The sequence below is a fragment of the Elephas maximus genome, chromosome 11 (assembly GCF_024166365.1).
Source record: "Elephas maximus indicus isolate mEleMax1 chromosome 11, mEleMax1 primary haplotype, whole genome shotgun sequence".
NCBI classification, from domain to species: Eukaryota; Metazoa; Chordata; class Mammalia; order Proboscidea; family Elephantidae; genus Elephas; species Elephas maximus.
In genome coordinates this window covers 89035250-89054103 of record NC_064829.1, presented here as the reverse complement: position 1 = coordinate 89054103, position 18854 = coordinate 89035250, and the positions used below count along the sequence as shown (strand labels likewise).

The 18854-nt window shown below is 45.8% G+C and overlaps 1 protein-coding gene across 1 annotated transcript; it reads left to right on the top strand.

Moving 5' to 3' along the window:
- Positions 1 to 13979: 13979 nt before the first annotated feature.
- Positions 13980 to 14786, top strand: LOC126086161 (oocyte zinc finger protein XlCOF15-like). Its single transcript, XM_049902348.1, has one exon. The coding sequence runs from the start codon at positions 13980 to 13982 to the stop codon at positions 14784 to 14786; it is 807 nt and encodes a 268-aa protein (XP_049758305.1).
- Positions 14787 to 18854: the final 4068 nt, after the last annotated feature.

Here is an 18854-nt window from a genome sequence, read left to right as displayed (position 1 = left end):
GTAGACCCTTCCCCCTGCTTATCTGACCTGGCTTTTGCCCCAGGCCATCCCAGATGTGACTTTTCCCCCCTCAACAACCAAAGACAACCAGCTCAGAATCAAAAGTTTCACTTCCAAAGTGCCTTCGTTCTCTCCGTTACAAAGTCCCATGCTTGTGTGAGTTTGGAGCCATTGCAGTGAACCCCGCTTCTGATGCCAGTTGTAAAAACGGCATAGGGACAGTGTCTGATCTCTAATTCCACAAGGGGGAAGAAGAATCAAGATCAGCAGTCCAAGGCTGATTCCTATGAGGCTGAAGTCAGATGTGCCTCCTCTCTGCCATCTTTACCAATTCTGACGCCAACCATCCCTCCCACGGCACTCTCTACTTCTGTGCTGGGTTTGATAATTCACCGCAGTGGCCACACAGAACTCAGACCATACTCACGGTTATGGGGTTTATTAGAGAGGTAACGGGTTACAATTCAGGCTCAGGAACACTCAAGAGAATACTGTTCTTCCATCAGGAGAGCCTCTCCCCATCTGTGCCACAGGCACACCTCTCTCTGGTCCCTCGGCCTCTGCCCTGCTCAGACAAGTGTTATAAAGCTCTTTCAACTCTGCCAATAATTGCCCAGAGGCTCCCCACTCTGCCAGTAAGCCTCCACCCAAAGGCACTCAGCTTTCTTGCTGCATAGGCTGGGAAGCCCACCACACTGTCTCCTGCTGGTCTTTCCTGCCACTGTTTCTTTGCCATCACTTCTTGCCGTCTTCAGTGTTACAGCTCTTTCTCTCTGTCTCCTGGTTCTAGGACCATCTCAGTGCAGAGATCCCAGGTCCAAAGGATACCCTCCACTCCTGGCTGTTCTTCCTTGGTGGTGGAGGGATCCTCTCTGGCCTCTGAGATGGCTCATTTCAAGCCCAGCAGGATGGCAAAACTGGTCATTTCCCTTGGTGGGCCACAATTACCCTATTTGCACAGTCCTACCCAATCACTTGGGTAGGAGTTAGAAGAGCATGTTGAGAAAGGTCACATAAAAGCGATCCATCATACTGCAGACAAGGAGCTGATGGTGGCATTCATCTCACGGATGGAGAAGGATTGGGAGTCCCTGATGGCACATTTGGTTATGTGCTGGACTACTAACTGAAAGAATGGTGGTTCAAAACCACTCAGAGATGCCTAGGAAGAAAGGCCTAGCAGTCTGCTTCTCAGCAGTCCCAGCCCTGAAAATTCTATGGAGCAGTTCTACTCTGCAATCGTGGGGTCGCCATGAGTTGGAATCAACTCAAAGGCAACTAGTTTTATATAGAGAAAACTTAGTGTATGAATTTCCAAACATATAGAACAGGTGGAAATTAAGGGGCAATGCTTTGGTTAATGGAAGGAAGTGTGATTCACAAAGCCAGGTCCCTCAGTTAAGAACCTTACATGCCATACAGAAAGCTGGGGTTATATTTTGGGAGGAGGTCTGGAGAATGGAGCTCCAGAACTGTTGAGTGCCAGAATAAAGCGTCTCCACTACTACATAAGGAGCCCTGGTGTCACAGTAGTTAAGCACTCGGCTGCTAACTGAAAGGTCAGCAGTTTGAAACAGCTACTCTGTGGGAGAAAAATGTGGCAGCCTGCTTCCGTAAACATTTACAGCCTTGAAAACCCTGTGGGGCAGTTCTACCCTGCACATAGGGGGTCACTATGAGTTGGAATTGACTCACCAGCAACTGGTTTGGTTTATGTTGTTTGTTGTTCTGACTCATAGTGACCCTGTGGGCCAAAGCAGAACTTCCCTATAGAGTTTCCAAGGCTGTAATCTTTATAGGAGCAGACTGCCACATCTTTTCTCCCATGGAGCAGCTGCTGTGTGCAAGTCGCTGGCCTTTTAGTTAGCAACTGAGTGATTAACCATGGCACCACCAGGGCTCCTTGGTTTGGTCCTTGGAAGGATGAATAAAAGGAGCAAAGCACATTCATCACCGACAGGAGCGGGGCACTCCCGTGTTTGCTCTGTAGACGTGTTTACTTTAACTCTTACAGCCATCTGGTGAAGTGAGGACTGTTTGTTAGTGTATTGATGCAGAAATTGAGGCTCAGAGAAGTGAGGTGGCTTCCCCAAGGTCACACAGCTGCCCAGTCCCTGATTCGAGAGGCTAGAGTCAAAGCCGGGAGTCTGGTTCCTGACTGGGAAAGCCCTCAGCTCGGGGCAGACACACACAGAGGACCAGTGAAACCCAGCTCCTGCTGCTGTCATTGTTGAAATCATCATTTCCTAGATATGAACATCTCGATAACATGAAAGATTTTCTACACAATATAAATTACTTTATATCCCTCAACAACAACATAAAAACCTAAAGCATCAGATAACCATGGTATAACTTGAAAAGTCTACAAATGTGACTGGGTAAAACATCAATAGCTTTCTTACCTATAACTCTACCTTTCCTTCTGGGCTGTAAGTCTGAGGTTCTAGGGTCAAATGTCTGGCATGATGGGACTGGTTCTTGCCTGTGGTTGTGGAAAAATTGGAAAACAGTAGAGTCTGACATCCCAGGACACTTAATGTCTACCCCTCACAGCCCACATGGGGCTGTCCTACCTTCTTGTCGTTCCCCAGAGGCTTCCATCAGGGGCAGTGTCTGCCTCCTCTCTGAGCCCAGTGCACAGCTCGGCATCGAGAGGTGCTCTGTGACCTGGGCCTTGGGTCTCTCTACACCTTGTCCAGTAACTGAGTGTCAGTGACTGTTACCATCTAGGAGCCCCAAGCCCACCGTGCTGCCTCTGTTTGACTTTCCAGGAATCATCTGTGACCTTCGAGGATGTGGTGTTGACCTTCACCAAGGAGGAGTGGGGGCTGTTGAGCCCGGCACAGAGGAGCCTATACCAGAAGGTGATGCTCAAGACCTGGGGGCTCTTCACCTCACTGGGTAAGACCTCACCTCTCTCCCGGGTGGGAGGTGCACAGCCTTCCTTCTTTATTTGCGTTTCTGTCTGCCTGCCTACCTGCCTACCTATCTCCCTGTCATCTATCTACTATCTATGTATCTATTATTTATTTATCTATCTATCCACCTACTTATTTATTGGTGGAAATATACTCAACAAAACATACACCAGTTCAACAGGTTCTACAAGTACAATTTAGTGACATTGGTGACATTCTTCAAGCTGTGCCACCTTTCTTGACAACCTTTTCCAAACTATTTCACCATCGTTAACACAAACTCACTGCCCCCCCAAGCTTCTCCTCTGACCTTTCAAGTTGCTGTTGTCAGTCTGATCACATATAGATAATTATTTAAAAGAATGTGATGATGAAGGTTGTTTGTCAACTTGGCTGGGACTTTCTGGCAAAGCTTGTCAGCTTTTGCTCTGCTCTGGATCCTGCATTTGGCTCATCATTAGCTGACTTCTGGTTCCTGGGACTTGAGCCAGCAGTCTGCTGTCTTACCTGCCGATCTTGGACTCGTTAGCCTTTGCAGCCCACGAGCCAGCAGCCTGTTGTCTTACCAGCTGATCTTGGGTTCATCAGCCCCTGCAGCTACATGAGTCAGGAGAAGCCTCCAGCCTGATACCCGAGCCACAGACTTGGGATTTTCCAGCCTCTAAAACTGTGTGAGCCATTTCCTTGATATAAATCTCTCTCTCCCTCCCCACGCCGCTCCCTTCCTCTCTCTCTCCCCTTCATCCCCCCTCCTTCCCCCCTCCCCCATATGCTTCACTGGTGTTGCTTCTGTAGAGAACCCAGCCTAAGACAAAGAATATAGTGTGCTTAATGCAGACATTCTTTTCTAATCAGGCTAAACTATTTTTTGGTTCAAAGATGACTTCATGAGACAGTTTGAGCTCAAGGTTTCAGCTCAAGATTTCCTCAGGGTAATAGTTTCAGGGGATCATCTGGCCTCCATGGCTCTAGAAAGTCTGAATTCTGTAACAATTTGAAATTCTGTGCAGTATTTTACCCCCTTTTGATCAGGATTCTTCTATAGAATCCTTGACCTAAATATTCAGTATTGGTAGCTGGGCACCATCCAGTTCTTCTGGTCTCATTATAGCCTCTCTTCTTGGTTCCGCCCTCCTCATCCAGGCCTGGCTGGTGGAGCAGACCTCTGGAGTTCCACCCTCATCTGCACAGTCTCCACCATATCTAGTCTCACCTCCTACAACTGCTGTCCCTTTGTCTCCCTCAGAGACCATTGATCAAGAAACATGGTCCCCTCATGGAAGGATCTGGATGTGTCTCACAGAACCCAAGGGCAGAATGTTCATGTCTGGGTCCCTCATGGGAACACCAGATGCTCAGCAGTGACTGGGGTAGGAGACCCCCTCGCTCACCCTTTTCTTCCACCTCAGAGTTAAGACTTCCTCTTCCATTGTTTTTTGTTGTTGTTGAGTTTATTATTGATTTGTGACTTAGGAGACACCATGTATTATGTATTACAGAGTAGAACTGCTCCATGGAGTTTTCTTGACGTAATCTTTGCAGAAGCAAATTGCCAGGTCTTTCTTCTGTGGAGCTGCTGTGTGGGTTCTAACCACCAACCTCTTGGCTAGCAGCCGAGCACATTAACTGTTTGCATCACTGTCTTAGTTATCTAGTGCTGCTATAACAGAAATACTACAAGTGGATGGCTTTAATTAACAGAAATTTATTATTTCAGAGTCTAGGAGGCTAGAAGTCTGAATTCATGGTGCTGGGTCCAGGGAAAGGGTTTCTTTCTCTACTGGTTATGAGGGAAGGTCCTTGTCATCATTTTTCCCTGGTCTAGGAGCTTCTCAGCACAGGGACCCCAGGTCCAAAGGACGTACTCCCTTCTGGTTCTTCAATCTCAGTGGTAGGAGGTGTCCTTGTCTCTCTGCTTGCGTCTCTGTTTTATGCCTGCAGTGTGATGGATCACTTTTGTGTGGCATTTCTAGCCATGGTTTGTAACTCCCACCCAGGTGATTGGGCAGGACTGTGTAATAGTATAATTGTGGTTCACCAGAGGGCCTGGTCAGTTTTACCATCTCGCTGGGCTTGAAATGAGCCACCCCAGAAGCGAGAAAGAGAAGATCCTACCACCACCAAGGAAGAACAGCCAGGAGCCAGCATGTCCTTTGGATCCAGGATCCCTACACTGAGAAGTTCCTGGAAGCAGGAGACAGAGAAAGAGCAAGCTACAACCCTGAAGACGGTGAGAAGCAGTGGTAGCGGGGAGACCTAGCAGCAGAAACTCTGCAGCCGGAGATGGTGCATTGGGATTACTGACCCATGGAGCGAGAAAGCTGAGTGCCTTTGGGTAGAGGCTTCAGACCAGGAGAGGCGTGCCTGTGAGCATGGCTGAGAAGAGGCTATCTGGATGGAAGAACTGTATTCTTGAGTCTTCCTGAGCCTGAATTGTAACTATTACTTCCCTAATAAATGCCATGATCCTGAGTATTGTCTGTGAGTTCTGTCTGGCTATTGCAATGAATTATCGAACCCCGCAGAGAAGTAGAGAGTGCCGTGGGAGGGATGGTTGGTGTCAGAATGGGTAAAGATGGCGGAGAAAGGAGGCATGCCTGACCTCTACCTCATAGGAATCAGCCTTGGGCTGTTGATCGTGATTCTTCTTTCCCCTTGTGAAGTTAGAAGAGGTCAGACACTGCCCCCATGCCGTTTTTACAATATCTCAAAAGAGACTGACTCAAGATACAACCTAATCTTGTAGATTGAGTCCTGCCTTATTAACTTAACTCTCTCTAACTCTGCTTCATTAACATCATAAAAAATAGAGGTTAGAAATTACAACAATAGGACAATCTCATCAGATCACAAAATGGTGGACAACCACACAATACTGGTAATCATGGTCTAACCAAGTTGACACACATTTTTAGGGGAAACAATTCAATCCATGACAGCTACCCAAGGACAAACAGAGACAACATCCATCTTTCAGACAAAGAGTCTTCCACGAGGCCAGCATTTACATTTTCTTCTTTCTTTCAGATGTTACTGAGTAGTCTTTCCTCACAAAAGTGTTGCTCACAGTTTTGTTCCTAGGATACCCAAGAGTGACTAGTCCATACTAAGATCACTAATCAATATTTGCATAATGAATGGAGGAATAAAGCTGAAAATCAATTACTGTTGAGTTGACCCTGACTCATGGCACCCCCATGTATGTCAGAGCAGAACTTCTCTATAGGGTTTTCTAGGATGCAGTCTTTACAGGAGAATATAGCTAGCCCTTTTTTCCATGGTGCTGATGGGTTCAAACCACTGGTTACCAGCTGAACACAAAAACCATTTGCACCACCAGGGACCTTAAGTCTTTCTCTTCCAAATGACTGGCTCACTGAGGATACCTGCCAACCTCCGACTACTGGTGACTGGGCGATGCCATTTGCAAGTTATGGAGACTGGTGCTTTTCACCCTCCCTGGGCCCCAGGATCACCCACGGAGCTTTCAAAACTATGGCTGTCTTGGCCTCACCCCCAGAGATTTGGTTTCCATTGTTCTGTGGGCAGAGCCATACCTCCCCAGGTGATTCTGATGCATAGGATGGTGGAGACCCACTGACTTAGATCATAGGTCCCTGGGTGTTGCGAACGCTTTGCACTTGATTACTAACCTAATCAAGGTTAGTACTTCATTTATTGTACCATGGTACCTTGTGTGTTGCTGGGATAATGGAAGCTATGCCACTGGTATTTCAAATACTAGCAGGGTTACCCATGGTGGACTGGGTTCAGCTGAGCTTCCAGATTAAGACAGACTAGGAAGAAGGATCTGGTGGTCAACATCTGAAAAAATTGGCCAGTGAAAGCCTTATGAATAGCAGTGGAACATTGTCTGATATAGTGCCAGAAAATGAGCCCCTCAGGTTGGAAGGCACTCAGAATATGACCGAGAAGAGCTGCCTCTTCAAAGCAGAGTCGACCTTAATGGTGTGGATGGAGTCAAGCTTTCAGGGCCTTCACTTCCTGATGTGGCATGACTCAAAATGAGAAGAAACAGCTGCAAACATCCGTTAATAATCGGAACTCGGGATGTACAAAACAGGAATCTAGGAAAATTGGAAATCATCAGGAATGAAATAGAACATGTAAATATCGATATTCTAGGCATTCATGAGCTGAAATGGACTGGTATTGGCCATTGTGAATCAGACAATCATATGGGTTACTATGCTGAGAATGACAAATTGAAAAGGAATGGCATTGAATTCATCATCAAAAGGAACATTTCAAGATCCATCCTGAAATAGAATACTGTCAGTGATAGGATAATATCCACACATCTACAAGGATGCCAGTTAATGGAACTACTATTCAAATTGACGCACCAACCACTAAGGCCAAAGATGAAAAAAATTGAAGATTTTTACCAACTTTTGCAGTCTGAAATCGATCCGACATGCAATCAAGATGCATTGATAATTACTAGTGATTGTAGTGCAAAAGTTGGAAACAAAGACGAAGGAACAGTAGTTGGAAAATATGACCTTGGTGATAGAAGCAATGCCAGAGACCATATGATAGAATTTTGCAAGACCAATGACTTCTTCATTGTAAATACCTTTTTCCAACAATATAAATGGCGACTATATACTTGAACCTCACTGGATGGAATACTCAGACATCAAATTGACTACATCTGTGGAAAGAGACAATGGAAAGCTCAATATCATAGTCAGAACAAGGCCAGGGGCTGACTGCAGAACAGACCATCAGTTGCCCATATGCAAGTTCAAACTGAAGTTGAAGAAAATTAGAACAAGTGCAGGAGAGTAAAAGTATGACCTTGAATATATCCCACCTGAATTTAGACACCAGCTCAAGAATAGATTTGACAAATTGAACACTAATGACCAAAGGCCAAACGAGTTGTGGAATGACATCAAGGACATCATACATGAAGAAAGCAAGAGGTCATTAAAGAGACAGGAAAGAAAGACAAAATGGATGTCAGAAGAGACTCTGAAACTTGCTGTTGAATGTAGAATACCTAAAGCAAAAAGAAGAAATGATGAAGTAAAAGAGCTGAACAGAAGACTTCAAAAGGCAGCTCGAGAAAACTAAGTATTAGAATGAAATGTGCAAAGACCTGGCGTTAGAGAACTAAAAGGCAAGAACACGCTCAGCATTTCTCAAGCTGAAAGAACTGAAACCTTGAGTTGCAACATTGAAGGATTCTACAGGGAAAATGTTAAACAACGCAGGAAGCATCAAAAGAAGATGGGAGGAATACACAGAGTCACTGTACCAAAAAGAATTGCTCATCGGTCGATGTCCAGACATTTCAGGACATAGCATATAATCAAGAACCTATGGTACTGAAGGAAGAAGTCCAAGCTGCACTAAACGCATTGGCGAAAGACAAGACTCTGGGAATTGACAGAATATCAATTAAGATGTTTCAATATCTGATGCAGCACTGGAAGTGCTCACCCATCTATGCCAAGAAATTTGGAAGATAGCTATCTGGCCAACCAACTGGAAGAGATCCATATTTGTGTCCATTCCAAAGAAAAGTGATCCAACAGAATGCAGAGAATATCAAACAATATCATTAACATTACACACAAGTAAAATTTTGCTGAAGATCATTCAAAAGTGACTGCAGCAGTATATTGACAGGAAACTGCCAGAAATTCAATCTGGATTTAAAAGAGGACGTGAAATGAGGGATATCGTAGCTGATGTCAGATAGATCTTGGCTGAACGCAAAGGATACCAGAAAGATGTTTACTTGTGTTTTATTGAGAATGCAAAGGTATTCAACTGTGTGGATCATAACAAATTATGGATAACATTGCCAAGAATGGGAATTCCAGAACACTTAATTGTGTTCATGAGGAACCTATACATAGGCCAAGAGGCAGTCATTCGAAAAACAAGGGGATACTGCATGTTTTAAAGTCAGAAAAGGGTTGTATCCTTTCACCATATTTATTCAATCTGTATGCTGAGCAAGTAATCTGAGAAGCTGGACTATATGAAGAGGAACAGGACACCAGGATTGGAAGAAGGCTCATTAACAACCTGCAGTATGCAGATGACACGGCTTTGCTTGCTGAAAGTGAAGAGAACTTGAAGCCCTTACTGATGAACATCAAAGACCACAGCCTTCAGTATGGATTACACCTCAACGTAAAGAAAACAGAAATCCTCACAACTGGATTAATAAGCAACATCAAAAGATTGAAATCAAGGATTTTATTTTCAGTGTCTGTGAAGCAGCAGTCAAGAAACCAAGCATTGTATTGCATTGGGCAAATCTGCTGCAAAAGACCTCTTTAAGTGTTCAAAAGCAAAGATGTCACTTTGAGGACTAAGGTGGACCTGACCCAAGCCATGGTGTTTTCAGTCGCCTCGTATGCATATGAAAAGATGGACAGTGAATAAGGAAGACCCAAGAAGAATTGATGCCTTTGAATTATGATGTTGGTGAAGAATATTGAATGTACCATGGATTTCCAGAAGAACAAACAAGTCTGTCTTGGAAGAAGTACAGCAGAATGCTCCTTAGAAGTAAGGATGGTAAGACTTTGTCTTATATACATGTTACTCATGCTTTGTAAAGTAGTGGGCCACCATAAAAGAGGAAGACCCTCAGTGAGTTGGATTGACCCACTGACCCCAACAGTGGGCTCAAGCATAACAGCGATTGTGAGGATGGTGCAGGACGGGGAGTGTTTTCATTCTGTTTTACATAGGGTCGCTATGAGTCAGAACCAACTTGACAGCACCTAACAACAAATAACCTAAAGTTTGACTGTTCAAACACACCCAGTGGCACCATGGAAGAAATGACCTGGAAATCTGCTTCCCTAAAGATTACAGCCAGTACATTATTGAACATTTTGATCAAATATTCTGTGGAAGAATCCTGATCAAAAGGGGCAAAATGCAGAACAGTACTTCAAATTCTCATGGAATCCAGACTTTCTGGATCCATGGAGGCTAGATGAATGCCCGAAGCTATTGCCCTGAGACAATCGTTAAACCTTAAATCAAAAATATCCCCTGAAGTCTTCTTAAAACCAAACAATAGTTTAGCTTAACTTGTAAAAAATGTCAGCTTTGAGCATTATGCATTATCTCTTAAAAGATGTTAAACACTAGCAACTTGAAGGATTAGATAGGAAACTTAAGGGCAGTGAGTTTATGTTAATGGGGAAGGAACAACTCAGAAACGGAGGGTGAGAATGGTTGCACAACTTAAGAAATGTAATCAGTGTCACTGAATTGTACATGTCGAAACTTGTTTTGGTCTATGTTTTGCTGTGTATATTCTCAACAACAAAATAAGTAAAATTTAAGCAATGAAACTATTTGGTATAAAAAATTTTTTAAATCTCAAATTCTAAAAAGGAAAAAAAAAAAAAAGATTACAGCCAAGGAAACCCACGGAGTAACACGTTTGGCTTTTAGTGTTGGACTTATTAGAAAACAGCTCTTGAAAGAGATGCACCTTCCCAGTGTCCCATGGGTGTGTTAAGGCTGTGCACCTGGCCAGTGTGTAGGATAGAGAGCAAGGAGAAGGGGTGTCACGTAGACAGGCAGCACTATCCTCTTTACCTCTGCGGCCCGAGGAGTGTGCTGATTCCCTTAACTTCCAGGTCATAGGTCATCATTTTCTTTGCATTGCTGTTAGGTGCCATCAAGTCAATTTCGACTCATAGCAATCCCATGTGACAGAGTAGAACTGCTCTGTAGGGTTTTCTTGGCTGTAATCTTTATGTAAGCAGATCACCAAGTCTTTCTCCCACGGAGCTGCTGGTGGGTTCCACTCCCAGCCTTGTGGTTAGCAGCCGAGCACTTAACCGCTGCACTACCAGGGCTTCTTTGAGAACATGAGAGCAACATCAGTCGGAAAGTGCCCCTGTCCTGAACACCATGTTCTATTGTTGGTTGCTGTCAAATCGATTCCGATTCATGGCGACTTCATGTGTGCAGAGTAGTATTGTGCTCCTGAGGATTTTCAAGGCTGTGATGTCTCAGAAGCACATCTCCAGGCCTTTCTTCCAAGGCAGCTCTGGTTGGGTTTGAACCACCAGGCTTTCAGCTAGTAGTTGAGTGCTTAACTCTTTGCACCACCCAGGGACTTTTCCGTAGAGAGGTTCTTTTTTGTCTTTACCAAAACATGTATGTCCTATTTCTCCACAAACAGGGTGTCCTGTGTCCAAACCAGAATTCATTGACCTACTGGAGCACGGGCAGGAGCTATGGGTGGCGGAGAGAGGTCTTTCCCAAGGCATCTGTCCAGGTGAGTGGCTGAGAGCCAAGCAGGTGAGGGTCGTTGCTGACTGGGATGGAGGCACAACCTCTGGAATTCTACGGGAATCTTCATGTTGTGACCTTCCCAGGGACCCCAATTTTAATAAATGGCCTTGATACGCAACAGATGAAAGCCGATAATGACCTGCGCAACAATGATCGTTCTAGACGTTGTCCTCTGTCAGACCTCACATCCAGCTACCTCCAGGTCCTGTACATTTCTCATCAGAATGTCTCCTAAACCTGTGTCTCCACCCCCTCTCTCAGCTCCACCGCTACTACCCAGTCCAGGCTCTCCTCAGCTCTTGGCTCTGTGATGCTGACACGATCCCGACACGTCTGCCCACATCTGTTTTGTGCCTCTGGTCACCTCGGCCTCCCACACCTGCTTCCCCAGCCACTCAGCCCTTATGCCAAACCTCCACGCCCCAAGCACTGATGTCTCAGTCTTGGACCAAATTCCTGCTGAAAAGAAAGACCCTGCACTTCTGTTTCTTGTTCCTAGGAAGGAGTGCAGGATTTTGGGGTCCAAATTTATGTACTTGTGTATGTATGAGGTGGCACAGTGGTGAAGCACTCCACTGCTAAAGGAAAGATCGGCAGTTCAAACCCACCAGCTGCTCTGCGGAAGAAAGATGTGGCAGTCTGCTTCTGTAAAGATTTACAGCCTCGGAAACCCTATAGGGTCCCTGTGAGTCGGAAGCATCTCAACAGCAGCGGGTTTTTATGAGTCATAAATGGACTTGATGGCACCTGACAACAACAACAGTGAACGTGTAGATCGATTTGGGAGAGAATTGACAGATTTATGTTAGTAATTTCTCCATTTGTATAGGTTTTCTTTAATATCTCCAATGACGTATTTGTAATTCCTCTGTCTAGATCTTGGAAGCCCTAGTGGTGTAGTGGTTAAGAGCTATGGCTGCTAACCAATAGGTCAGCAGTTCGGATCCACCAGTTGCTCCTTGGAAACCCTATGGGGTAATTCTACTGTCCTATAGGGTTGCTATGAGTCAGAGTCGATTCATTGGCAACTTCTTTTTTTTTTAAACCTGATCTATATCTCGCCTGATTTGGTGTCCATTCTCCTAGTGTTCCCTTATGCACAGTAGATGTAATACATCCCTCTAGATCCTCCTCCCCCTCTGCCATGTTGCCTGTCCTGGGCGTGGCAGTGGCCATCCTCACTGTCACCTGCATCAGAGCCCTGGGACTCAGTGCTCCATCGTTCCCTGCCTGCCTTGTCTCCTTGCCTTCACCATCCTCTTTTGCTCCTGCAATTCCCTGGGCATCCAGGGTTCTCTCTGGATAGTCTGTCTCCTTTGCCTGCAGTGTCCACCTCTTACCTCTTACCTGGTAACACCTACTTCTCGTTTAGGACTCAGCTTACGAGGCAACTCCTCTGGGAGGCCTCCCTGACATGTCTCTTTAACTCTCTCATCTGCCTGGTTAGGTGTCCCCTTCCCTGGGCTCTTGTAGCACCATGGGACTGACTGACTTCCTTTCTTCCCTTCCTTCCTCCCTTCCTTCTTCTCTTCCTCCCTCCCTCCTTCCCTGCTTTCCTTCCATCCTTTTCCTTCCTCCCTTCCTTTCTCTCTCCCTCTCTCCCTTCCTATATTTCTTATTTTTGGTGAAAACATACACAACAAAACATGCACCCCTCAACAATTTTTACATGTACAGTTCATTGGCAGTGGTTACAATCTTCACAGTGTGTCACCATTCTCCCCTATCGTTTCACCACTGTTAACCCAGGCTGTCTGCCCCTTAAAGTTCTTGTCTGTGTTTTAGAGTTACCCTTGTTTATTTAATCCCATATAAATAATTCTTTAAAAGAGTGCAATAATCAAAGCAAACATTCTTATTAAATGAGCTAAATTGTTGTTTACTTTAAAGGCGACTTCATGGGTTAGTCTTGGTTCAAGGTCTAAAAGTTGTTTCCAGGTAATAGATTTGGAGGTTCCTCCAGTTTCAATGTATCTGGTAAGGTTTGGTTTCTGGTAAGAATTTGAAATTCTGTTCCACATTTTTCCCACCTTTTGATCAAGATTCAACTATTGGATCTTTGGTCAAAACGTTCAGTAATGGTGGTTGGGCACCATCCATTTCTTCTGGTCTCATGGTAAAGGAGGTAGTAGTTCATGGAGGCAATTAGACCTGCAGTCCCTTTCCTTCTCCAATTCCCAGGTCTCCTTCCCCCTGTTGCTCCAGGCGATTAGAGACTGATTGTTGTATCTTGGAGGGACATCCTTTCTTAGAGCAAACCCAGCACACACAATGTCATTGTTGCTCTCTCTACCCAGCCCTCTCTGGACAGTGAGGAGGGGGCTGCACTCCACCCCTCTGTCCCCTGCCTCCTGAACACTTCCCCTTTAAAGGTGTCAAGAATCCAAGGACCAGCAAAGAAAGAAACTGTAAAACTGAGTTTCAGAGATGGCAAAACCCAGCAGAGACAAGAGGCACTGCATCCATTTTTTTTTCACCCTGAGGTACTTTGTTTTGTATACGTTGACATCACTAACAGGCCCTTTTACTGGATTCCCTTCAGGTAAAAGAGCAAAGCCCAACACCACTGAGCCAACACATTCTTACCTGCCTTTGTCTCAGGGACCTTCACACCATGGACGAACAACCAAGGGAGATGCTGGTGATTCCAGATTGAGACTATCCAGGGGACAGGAAAGATCATCAGAAATACAGAGAGGCCACTTGAGGACAAGGAGAGCCCCCCATGAGGAGACTTCCGCTAGGGAGATGAACCCTGACTGTGACAACATGGAGACAAGCAACATTCCGCACTCTGAGGGTTCACAGGAACGAGTCCCTCCAGAAGATACTCTCCATGAGTGCGACTCACAGGGGACAGGCAAAGACCTCTTGATTCGTGGAGCGAAAAAGCCAGACAGGTGCAAGGAATGGGACATGTTTGACAAGAATTGTCAAAGGACTCAAGCTGGTACGAAGCCACCGGAATACAGCAAGTGTGGCAAAACCTTTCTTGAGGGGGCAGGTGTCACACAACACTGCAGCAGCCACACCAGGGAAAAGCCCTATGAGTGCATTGAGTGCAGGAAGGCCTTCAGCCGCAAGTCCCACCTCACAGAGCACCAGCGGATTCACAGTGGTGTGAAGCCCTATGAGTGTGACGAGTGCAGGAGGTCCTTCACCCGCCGGTCCCATCTCACGGACCACCAGCGAACCCACACTGGGGAGAAGCCCTACGTGTGCAATGAGTGCAGGAAGGCCTTCAGCCACCAGTCTGATTTCATTCGGCACAGCAGGACCCACACTGGAGAGAAACCCTTTGAGTGCAGAGAGTGTGGGAAAGCCTTCTGCGACAGCTCTTCCCTCAGCCGACACAGGACAGCCCACTCGCAGGTGAAGTCCTACCAGTGCAGTGAATGCGGGAAGTCCTTCAGCTACAGCTCATCCCTCAGCACCCACCGGAAGATTCATGGTGGGGTGAAGCCCTATGAGTGTATGCAATGTGGGAAGGCCTTTCACCAGAAGGCAGACCTGGGTCGGCATCAGAGAATTCACGTCGGGAAAAGACCTTTTTAAAGTAAGGAGGACTGTGAAGATCCTTGGCTGGCACAAATAGTTCATGTTCGGCTGCTAGCCAAAAGGTTGGTGGTCTAAACCCACCCAGCAGCACCTTGGAAGAAAGGCTGGCACTCTGCTTCCATAAAGATCACAACCAAGTAAACCCTATAGGGTAGTTCTACTCTGTCACAAGGGTCACTGTGAGTCAAAACCGACTTGACAGCACCCAACGACAATATATATAAAAAAATATACTACATGTAAATACATATTTACATAAAGTACATATATGTTTATACATATTCTATATATACATGTGTATATATGTATGTACGTGTGTGTTGTTGCCATCAAGTCAGTTCCTCTGACTATGACAAACTTACGAATAACAGAATGAAAAGTTGCCTGGCATATATGTATGTATGTGTGTGTGTGTGTGTATGTATATAGATATGTATGTATATGGACATATATATACATGTTTAGGAGCCCTGGTGGTACAGTGGTTAAGTGCTCAGCTGCTAACCTAAAGGTCAGAGATTCGAACCCACCCGGCAGCATCTTAGAAGAAAGGCCTGGCAATCTGCTTCTGTAAAGATCACAGCCAAGTAAACTCTATGGGGCAGTTCTCTGTCACACATTGGGTCTCCTAAGTCACAAATCAACAACAAAAACAAAATAACAATAAAGTATCAACTGTGGCAAGTCATCTGGTTGGGAAAAAAAAATTACACATCTGAAAATTCATGTGGAAGAGAAACCCCTTCTTCCTCCAGGTGCCCACGGTGCTGTCGGTGTGATTTTACCTGCATTGCAGGGATTGGAGGCTGCTCTCTCCCCAAATACTCTGTGGTTCTCAGAAGAGAGCCTTTCTTTCCACAGCCAAAGGCATTTTGGTATAACATGGCCCACATGGAGACCTGGGCCTCTGTTTGTCCCAAAGCAAAAGTGACAGGCAGTCCAGTGGAGGAAGGAACCCCTGGGCTTTGTTCCCTCACCATCCAGTCTTCTGTGTTCAAGAGCAAGGGGTCAGCTCTCTGTTGCTGGTATGGTGGGTCAGAGTTATGAGAGCCCAGCCCTCATCCACACAACGACACACAGTGTTCTAGAAAGGGGACACGTGGGTGACTGAGACATGGGCCTTGGCTTTGAGCCGGGCAGGAACTTACCATCTAGGATGGGAAACACACATGAAAACATACAGGTGCGGTCAGGCAGCTCACCTGTGCCATGACAATAATGTCCCCGTAGTCCTCACAGGACAAAATGAAGAACAGGGTCAAAACGGGGGTGGAAGAGGCCCGGAGATTATTGTCCTGAGATGCTCTTCAAACCTTGAGTATAAACTATCTCTTGAAGTCACCTTTTAACTAAATCCAGGTAGTCCCCAGCGGACACTGTATTCGAGTTACGACCAACCGCACTTACAACGACCCTTTTTTTGTCTTTGTAAACCTTACCATTAGTAATATGTGGTGCATACAGCACTGCAGCACATAACCTGCTGATGTTATTGTTCTCAGACGTTCACTTGCAGATGTTCAAAGATCAGATTTATAAAGATACTGATAATAAAAGAAACAACAATAAAAACTAAAAAACAATGAGAAAGTAGGCTTATGTCAGACCCGACTTACGATGGAGTCATCAGAACAGAACCCCATCACAAGTAGGGGACTACCGTTAACACATTAGCTCTGAAACTATTTCATTCTTGAGAACAGCGCTTTTTAAAAATTAAATGAGACCACATGGGCAACAGTTACTCTAAAGCATAGATGAGAAGTTTGGCAGGGGGTTGGGGGGAAGGCAGTGAGACTAAATTAATGGGAGTGGGACAACTAGAACAGAAATAATGAGAATGTTGACAAACTGTAGACTGTAACCAATGTCATGGAATGTTATTTAAAGAAACTGTTGAATGGGGAACTGTTTTGCTGTGTATGTTTTCATCAAAAATATAATAAAATATTAAAAGAAGAAGCAAAACTTGGGAGTGGGAGGGCAGATGTGCCTTGGGAAGCTTGGTCTGGTGCCTAAGTGCTTGGACACTGGGCTATACCGGGATTCCAGCCCTTCGGAACTGTGCCTGTCATGAACAAGGTGACCTTGGTTCTGTCACTTCTCCTGGGCCTCTCTTCTGTCAATACAGGAAGATGGATATTCAGGCATGGGAAGAGGAGAAGATATAGGAGAGATGTCATACACCCCATGAAGGATGAAAGGGCCCCAGCCGGGTTCCAAGGTGGGGAAGGGCATTACTGGCAAAGGGAACATCACATGTATCTGAAGGAAGGCAGGACAAGACAGGGCTTCATAGGTTGTGATAAGAAATTTGGGTTTTATTCTAACTGCTCTGGGAGGCTGATGTTCTGACCAGGACATCACTAGGAGCCGTGGCGGCATAGTGGTTAAGCACTCAGCTGCTAACCAAAAGGTCAGCGGTTCAAACCCACCCAATGGCTCGGTGGGACAAGATTACAGCCTTGGAAACTCTATGGGGCAGTTCCACTCTCCTATAGGGTCACTGTAAGTCTGAATTGACTCCACAGCAATGGGCTTAGTCAATAGGTTGGGAATGATCTTTGTTTTTATATCTCTGGCGTTGTTAGTTGCCATCCAGTTGATTCTGACTCATAGAAGCTACAGGTGACAGGGTTTTCTTTGTTGTAATCTTTACAGGCGCAACTCACTAGGTCCTACTCCCACAGAGCCACTGGGTGGGTTCAAACCGCTGACCTTTCAGTTAGTGTGCGGATGATGGCCTCCATGGATTCCAAGATTGCATTGATGGCAGGCCGTCCTAGCATGGTGACATTGGTGGTGTGCAAGAGGGTGGCCTGGAACATGTTAAGAGTCAGAGGTGACAGGTTTTGTGAATGGTTGGGATGAGGAGGTGAGGCTTCAGCTCAGGAATGACCCTCCTTCCCCTTCCTTAGTACTCAAGAGACAACCCTTTTTACAAAGGCAAAGTACGGCCTAGACTCCTGTTCAGATTTCTTTGCATGAGAGGAGCCAGAATGCCGTTTTCTAGGACACAGAAAAGTTAGGTCTCCTCCTTGGCCATGTAATGGTTAAAATGGGCAGTTGAGTTGTCCATGGCCTTGTTTAGCTGACAGAAGGGGCTCTGGCTCTGCCCGTGTTCAGTGACACTGGGCAAGAGGCCTGTAGGGTGGAGGTTGAGGTGCAGGTCTGTGGGCTCCATTCCCAGATATGCTACATCCCAGCCATAACTCAAGGCAAGTTGGGGGGTCTTTGGGGGCCTTGGTTTCCTCCCCTATAAAGTGGTCAAAAGGAGCCCTGGTTGCACAGTGGTTAAGCACTTGGCTGCTAACCGAAAGGAACCAGCCGCTCTGCAGGAGAAAGATGTGGTTGTCGGCTTCCATGAAGTTTACCCATTGCCATCGACTCTGACTCAGTGATCTTAAAAGGACAGAGTAGAACTGCCCCATAAGGTTTCCAAGTCTGTAACCTTCATGGACGCAGGCTGCCACATCTTTCTTCCATGGAGGGGCAGGTAGGTTCGAACCACAGACCTTTCAATTAGCAGGTGATAGCTTAACCACTGTGCAACCAGCGCCCCTTTCTGTAAAGATTATGGCCTAAAAAACCCTATGGGGCAGTTCTCTGTCCTACAGGGTTGTTACTAATTGGAATCCATTCGATGACAATGGGTAAACTGGGGAAGAAGTTCCTGGGTGGCACAAGTGGTTAAGCGCTGTACTACTAACTCAAAGGTTGGTGATTCAAACCCACCCAAAGGCGTCTCAAAGGAAAGGCCTGGTGATCTGCTTCTGAAAGTTCACAGCCTTGAAAACCCTACTCTGCGCACATGGGGTCACCCTGAGTCGGAAATGACTCAGTGGCAACTAACAACAATAAAGTGGGCAACCTAATAACAATTGGAAGCCTGGGCTCCTTGGTCTGTGAAAGGAGAGAGTGTGGACAGAACTACCTTCCCGGGCTGGTATGCCCATCAGAGGACACGGTGTTGTCAAGTCCCTGTTGGTATGTAGACATGCTCAAATGTCAGCTCTTCTTATCATCACTCATCCGTCACCCCTTTGTAACATCCTTTCTCCTCCC

Bases quoted from the DNA above. Each gene is read 5' to 3' on its own strand.
- LOC126086161 (XM_049902348.1), top strand. From the start codon at position 13,980: ATGAACCCTGACTGTGACAACATGGAGACAAGCAACATTCCGCACTCT.